The 6,716-nt window shown below is 42.8% G+C and overlaps 1 protein-coding gene across 1 annotated transcript; it reads left to right on the top strand.

Moving 5' to 3' along the window:
- The first annotated feature begins 2,328 nt into the window (after window positions 1-2,328).
- On the top strand, window positions 2,329-6,470 carry LOC121308188 (ras-related protein Ral-B-like). Its single transcript, XM_041240459.1, has 4 exons — window positions 2,329-2,431; window positions 4,408-4,570; window positions 4,650-4,858; window positions 5,255-6,470. The coding sequence occupies exons 2-4, from the start codon at window positions 4,457-4,459 to the stop codon at window positions 5,448-5,450; spliced, it is 519 nt and encodes a 172-aa protein (XP_041096393.1). The 5' UTR covers window positions 2,329-2,431; window positions 4,408-4,456; the 3' UTR covers window positions 5,451-6,470.
- The last annotated feature ends 246 nt before the right edge of the window (window positions 6,471-6,716 follow it).

Below are 6,716 nucleotides of genomic sequence, written 5' to 3'. Positions count from 1 at the left end.
TACTTCTTGAGGGTGTTTACTGTATTTGATTTGCTGACTGTGTCTGCTACCCATGACCTCTTCTCAGACCCCCTGGCACTTTGGAAAATAGGGTGCTTAAATCACAAGTAAAATAAATCTAAATAAAATTGCTGCAAATAAAATCTCACACTGTAGCTTTGCTCAATTCCCATAACGTGGAGTGAAACTAAAGAATTCCACAACGTCTTCAGTTTCTTTTCAAACAGAATAAAGTCATTTTGAAACAGTGTAGCCATAGTACACACTATAAACGAATGCAGGCACAGTGCTGTATGACTAACGTTGTATAGTACACGGAACACTGTTAGGAGGTCGAGACACCAAATGCATTGCTAACCTAGGACAAGTTCTGTCTAGCCAGACTTACGTTGGGTGTTCTGCTACAAGTAATCCACTTGCACGATTGATTTCCATTACATGAGAGTAGATGTTAAAACTTCATGCTGATTTGAACTCGGCTCTCACCAAGATAAGCACCAACTTTTTCATAGCTTTACAGTAAGCAAGTGTGATCCATCTGCATCTCCATCCATTTGCGTTTCTTTCCATCTGATGATGTAGATATCCGTCTCCCTGGTGTTGATGGCTGAAGTGTAATGCTGGCTCCAGGGATCAGCTTATTTTGCCTCCCCAGTGCATCAGCACACACAACGGCTGCGATGCTGGCTTTGGGGATCAACCACAGTTCGGTCTCCCCAGCACATCAGCATGACCACCATCTGGATTAGTGCATTAGGAATGGTATTGTACGCATCTCTTTAGAGTATTTTAATATTTATATATATTTTACTTCTTAAGGAATGGGGGGAGGGGGGTGCACATAGCAATTCCATTGCCCGATCCACCCATGCAGTGAGAGAGAGAAAGGGAGGACCAGTGGATAAAAAACAACATGCTTAATCATATTGTGATCATGGGAGGGGGGACCTTATGATAGAAGTGAATTTCCAATAGGAATCAGATAAAGCTAGTCAGCACTTAGTCTCTGAACTACAGTAGTTGATTGCTTTGCTCATTGAAGTTCACTGAGAATGCTTTATCCCAGATGCTGTTTTAAATGTTTGCATGCTACTCAAAGCCGGGTTTATCTGTATTCAGCAGGACTGTGCTGCAGGATAGCAGGGCTGCTATGTGCTGGAAGTTCTGTAGCATTCTTCGTCAGCCACAGGGAATGTATTAACATTTCCAGTAGTTGTCTGTGCAGATACAATCTAGGGCTGATTTTCTTTTCTTTTGTGTTTATTTATTTACCAGACTCAAGTGTGTGCAAAGAGCAGAACCTTTAGAAACATTTAACCAGTGTTTAGAAGAGCGCAGGATTATATGTAGCCTGCTGCAGACCTGTGCAGATGAGCACGTGGAACGTCTGAACCATGCTGTTGTAGTGAATTGCATTCTGATAGCAGCTGTAGTGTACTACCCAAACTTCAATAGCATCATTCAGTAATTTTAATCGAATGGCCTTTTTTGGTATGATCAGGCAAGACTGTGCTTGTCAAATGCCAGAGCCCTAGCACAGGATGCCTCTGGACTGTGACTGTCCTACAATAGCATGTCACCTCCTATCGGGCAGCCACCTCGCTTGTCATCACCAAGCAGACGCTTTTTGGTGATCACTCTAACAGCTCAACAGATTGAAGTGGAGTTTGATATTCTTTACCATACGCCGTGGTTTCACCAGCCTCAATTAGCTACGGTTCTGTACAGCATACAAGCAAAGTAGTATTGTAAGATTTACTAAGCTTTGCTCCAAGTGAAAATGTGTACCGGGTTTACAGGTGGAGATATTAAAACTGAAACTATTTTGTTTTCTAGTTTTTTTTTTTTTTTTTTTTTTTTTTTTAATTGTATTTATTGATTTAATGTTTTTGAAACATGTATTACTATTGTGAGGAACAGTATACAAAAGAAAAAAAAGTTTCTTAAGTTGTATTAAAGGGACCAAAAACAGACCACCAGGGAATGAACCACATGAGTAAACCGAGCACTCCACTAACGGCTCGTCCTTTACCAGCATCGCGTGGTAAACTTGCTTGTCAAAGCCATTGTATTTTATAATGTACTGACTTGCTGCTGTATCAGTAAAGGTCAGTCAGTGTGTGTGCTCCAGTGCTGTACTGTAGCACAGTGCTGTCGGGGTGGCAAGGGGCCAGCATGACGTAGCATTTCCACATAGTGAGAGCATGCCTGAAGGAAAGGCGTGTCAGGCTAAGTTGTGCTTGGGTCTGTATACTATACTGCACGCAGTGTAAAACAAAGCCTTGGGTCTCTTACTGTAGGAAGTCTATTGCAAAGGATTTGCTTATTTTGCTCCAGCAAACTGGAATAACCTTCCTGCTGAATTAAGGGCAGGCGTCACTCTTCCTGTTTCCAGAAAGTGAATCGGGCGACCCTGATTCCTCGTGCTCAGGTTAGTGGCTGCCTGCTGTGCTAATTCTGCCCTCGCTGGGAACTGTAATGAATTTTAACAGGCTGTCTGCCCTAGAGAAGACAGATCCATTTATGTTTTAGTAGCTGCTTCAACCAGGCTGGATACAGTATAGCTTGCACAGAAACATGTGGGTCATGCTGCACCCACAGATCTCTGCTAGACTGCCCTTGGTTCAACCTTTAACTTTCTTATTGTACAGCAAGGAGCTAAATATGGTCAACTGGGACTAATCAAACCCCAAATACTACGTTTTTGCATTTTTTTCACCTTTCCTTTTGAGGATTAAACACTGTCGACAAATCCTAGTTCTGAACTGTATATCTACAACGTGTAGATCAAAACGATGTATCAGCAAAGTACAGAGCTTTTCAAACGCTGCTGCTATAGATCTGTTAAGTGTGGACACTCCTTCAGGATTACTCTTAATAAATCCGGCACGTTTTGGTGGTTGGAGCATTGCCATGACAGTACTATAGGTTGTGAGTGCTATGCCAGGATAAAACTGTTGTTTTCTGAAGACAACTAGTTCACTTTTTGTGTGCTTTCTTTTCACATGCAGTACAGTGCATTGAACTGAGAAATCCATTGTTTGTCCCTATTGATTTTGTGACTGAATCCATCTAAATGAAAACTACTGTAGCAGTGTAGTCCTAAGGGAGAAATGTAAAACGTGCCTTGTACAGTGTTCACCTTACAGTACCTCCTCACACACAGTATGTTCAGACAGCTGTGTAATTATGTAACGACTGTGTCCCGCTCCAGTCCGCTCTCACCTCTATATTCTGCTGTTTTCTTACACTCCTGCTTTACTGTGTTCGATGTTGATGGTGCAGAAACAATGGCAGGAAGCGGTGGGGTTGAGTGCTAGGGGAGAACCACTGAAATAATGAAAGGGCTGTTTCAGCAATGACAGGAAGCGGTGGGGTTGAGTGCTAGGGGAGAACCACTGAAATAATGAAAGGGCTGTTTCAGCAATGGCTTGTCTGCCATGTGACACAGTTCTATAACATTCTGGTAAAACTGATGTCAAGATCACTGGCAGGATGTTTCACACAGACTGCTGCTCCGGTAGATTGAGCTCTCTGGGGCATCCAAACCCATGTGGGCCTGACGGCTTTCCCCTCTAGCACAGCCTAGCTGCTGAACTATTCAAATTAATAGGAGAAGCCTGTTGTGCTGTACAGTAAAGGTCTATTTTAATTAATGAAAAAGCAGCAGAACTTAATACCACCACCCTAAAAAAAAAATTAAAAAAAATATTACATTTTAAAAATGATATTTCACTGTATTTTTTTATGTAGCAATGTTTCTGTCTGCCTGGATACACTATAGCATGCACAGAAAAATGTGGGTCACCCACCCATCCAGAGATCTCTACTAGACTGCCCTTCATTCAACCTTTTCCTTTCTGAAATCAGAAGAATGCAATAGTCAAAATTATGATTGCTTTTTATAGAATTAAATGATATCTGGGTAGGAAATAAATATCTGGATTACAGAGGACATGAACCCAGGCTTTCAGGTATGCGTGCACAAATGCACTTTATTTGAATTCCAGAATGTTCTCCAAAGTGCATTGTTTTATGTATTCTTTATCATGGAAGTTCCAAGTGTACAACATACAGTAGGCACACTGCAGATTACAGTGCTTGAACATCCAGCCTCTATAGTTAACGGATGACCTTCTGACCTGCACGTGACTCCAGTGGGGATCAGGACAGAGATTGCACGGGGCTGACCCGCGGGACAGAGATAGAGTAGATGTTATCATGCAAGCACTGGCTGACAGACCTGGTGTTGCTAATATTACTTAAGATGACCGAGTTTTGGATGTGGTGATGCTTTAAGGAAAGCGAGCAGGACCTGTCTCGTCTGTCTGTTTGTCTCTCGCTCTCTCTCTCTTTCTCTCTCTCTCTCTCTCGTTGTTTACAGCATCATTTCTTTTTTTTCCCCAGGTATTCTACTTTTTTAGTGACTGATCGCTTGCTTGTCAACGGTCCTGCAATGGCAGCAAGCAAGAGTAAGAACCAGAGCTCCCTGGCCCTGCACAAGGTGATCATGGTGGGCAGTGGTGGTGTGGGCAAGTCCGCCCTCACACTGCAGTTCATGTACGACGAGGTGAGTCCGTGCTTTGCCACCCCTAGGAGATCATGCAGCTTGTGTTTTAAACTGTGTTTAACTGGGTTCTGTATTGCAGTTTGTAGAAGACTACGAGCCCACAAAGGCAGACAGCTACAGGAAGAAGGTGGTGCTGGACGGAGAGGAGGTGCAGATAGACATCCTGGACACTGCTGGACAGGAGGACTATGCAGCTATCCGGGATAACTACTTCCGCAGCGGGGAGGGCTTCCTCCTGGTGTTCTCCATAACGGAGCACGAGTCCTTCTCCTCCACAGCCGAATTCAGGTGAACTGTGAAAAAAAACCTAAAAAAAAAACATGTTGCATTTATAAGACTTGCTGGTCAAGACTCTGGTCACTGGTATGCAAGATTTGAACTGATAAATAGATAAGTAAATGAATGAATTACTGATAGGAAATGTTTTACAAGGCAAAAAACTGCAAACACTTTGAACAGCTTTTGGTACAAGAAATATCTTCTCCAGGTACTAATGTAGTAACACATTTATAAAAAACTTTTTTTTTTTTTTTGTACTTATCTGCATAAACCAACACCTGATTTAAAAAAAGCAAAGCAAGAAGAAGAGCATGTGATTAAGTTAGTGTAAGTCAGCATCAACACAGTTTAGTTTAGCAGTACCAAACAAGTTGACAGCCACCTCTGTGTTTTGGTTTTGTGCAGGGAACAGATTTTGCGGGTGAAGTCAGAGGAGGATAAAATCCCATTGCTTGTGGTTGGGAACAAGTCAGATTTGGAAGAGCGGAGACAGGTGATGGTGGACGAAGCCAGGAGCAAAGCAGAGGAGTGGGGAGTTCAATATGTAGAGACATCCGCCAAGACCAGAGCCAACGTAGACAAGGTAAATCACAAGGAATGATCAATATGTAGAGACACCCACCAAGACAAGATAAATCACAAGGAATGATCAATATGTAGAGACATCCGCCAAGACCAGAGCCAACGTAGACAAGGTAAATCACAGGGAATGATCAATATGTAGAGACACCCACCAAGACCAGAGCCAACGTAGACAAGGTAAATCACAGGGAATGATCAATATGTAGAGACACCCACCAAGACAAGAGCCAACATAGACAAGGTAAATCACAGGGAATGATCAATATGTAGAGACATCCGCCAAGACCAGAGCCAACGTAGACAAGGTAAATCACAGGGAATGATCAATATGTAGAGACACCCACCAAGACAAGAGCCAACGTAGACAAGGTAAATCACAGGGAATGATCAATATGTAGAGACACCCACCAAGACCAGAGCCAACGTAGACAAGGTAAATCACAAGGAATGATCAATATGTAGAGACACCCACCAAGACCAGAGCCAACGTAGACAAGGTAAATCACAGGGAATGATCAATATGTAGAGACACCCACCAAGACCAGAGCCAACGTAGACAAGGTAAATCACAGGGAATGATCAATATGTAGAGACACCCACCAAGACCAGAGCCAACGTAGACAAGGTAAATCACAGGGAATGATCAATATGTAGAGACATCCGCCAAGACCAGAGCCAACATAGACAAGGTAAATCACAGGGAATGATCAATATGTAGAGACACCCACCAAGACCAGAGCCAACGTAGACAAGGTAAATCACAAGGAATGATCAATATGTAGAGACACCCACCAAGACCAGAGCCAACGTAGACAAGGTAAATCACAGGGAATGATCAATATGTAGAGACACCCACCAAGACCAGAGCCAGTGTAGACAAGGTAAATCACAGGGAATGATCAATATGTAGAGACACCCACCAAGACAAGAGCCAACGTAGACAAGGTAAATCACAGGGAATGATCAATATGTAGAGACACCCACCAAGACTAGAGCCAACGTAGACAAGGTAAATTACAGGGAATGATCAATATGTAGAGACATCCGACCAAGACTAGAGCCAACGTAGACAAGGTAAATTACAGGGAATGATCAATATGTAGAGACATCCGCCAAGACCAGAGCCAATGTAGACAAGGTAAATCGTAAGGAATTATACTAAGTCGCCAAAGCGCTCTCAATGTAAATCTCTTCTCAATTCATTAAGATGGTTTTAAACGATTCCCTTGTCTTGCTGTGTGTAGATACCCTGCTAATGCTCTGGCATGGAGGTTCATGTATTCTC

This window comes from Polyodon spathula, unplaced genomic scaffold (genome assembly GCF_017654505.1).
Source record: "Polyodon spathula isolate WHYD16114869_AA unplaced genomic scaffold, ASM1765450v1 scaffolds_539, whole genome shotgun sequence".
In the NCBI taxonomy this organism is placed as follows: Eukaryota; Metazoa; Chordata; class Actinopteri; order Acipenseriformes; family Polyodontidae; genus Polyodon; species Polyodon spathula.
The sequence above is the reverse complement of the archived record's forward strand: the minus strand, read 5'-3'. Positions and strand labels throughout refer to the sequence as shown.

What these genes read in the sequence shown, in the direction of transcription:
- LOC121308188 (XM_041240459.1), top strand. Translation starts at nt 4,457, where the DNA reads ATGGCAGCAAGCAAGAGTAAGAACCAGAGCTCCCTGGCCCTGCACAAG. An exon ending in TGCAGTTCATGTACGACGAG is followed by an intron (nt 4,571 to 4,649) that starts GTGAGTCCGTGC and finishes TCTGTATTGCAG; the next exon opens with TTTGTAGAAGACTACGAGCC. An exon ending in TCCTCCACAGCCGAATTCAG is followed by an intron (nt 4,859 to 5,254) that starts GTGAACTGTGAA and finishes GGTTTTGTGCAG; the next exon opens with GGAACAGATTTTGCGGGTGA.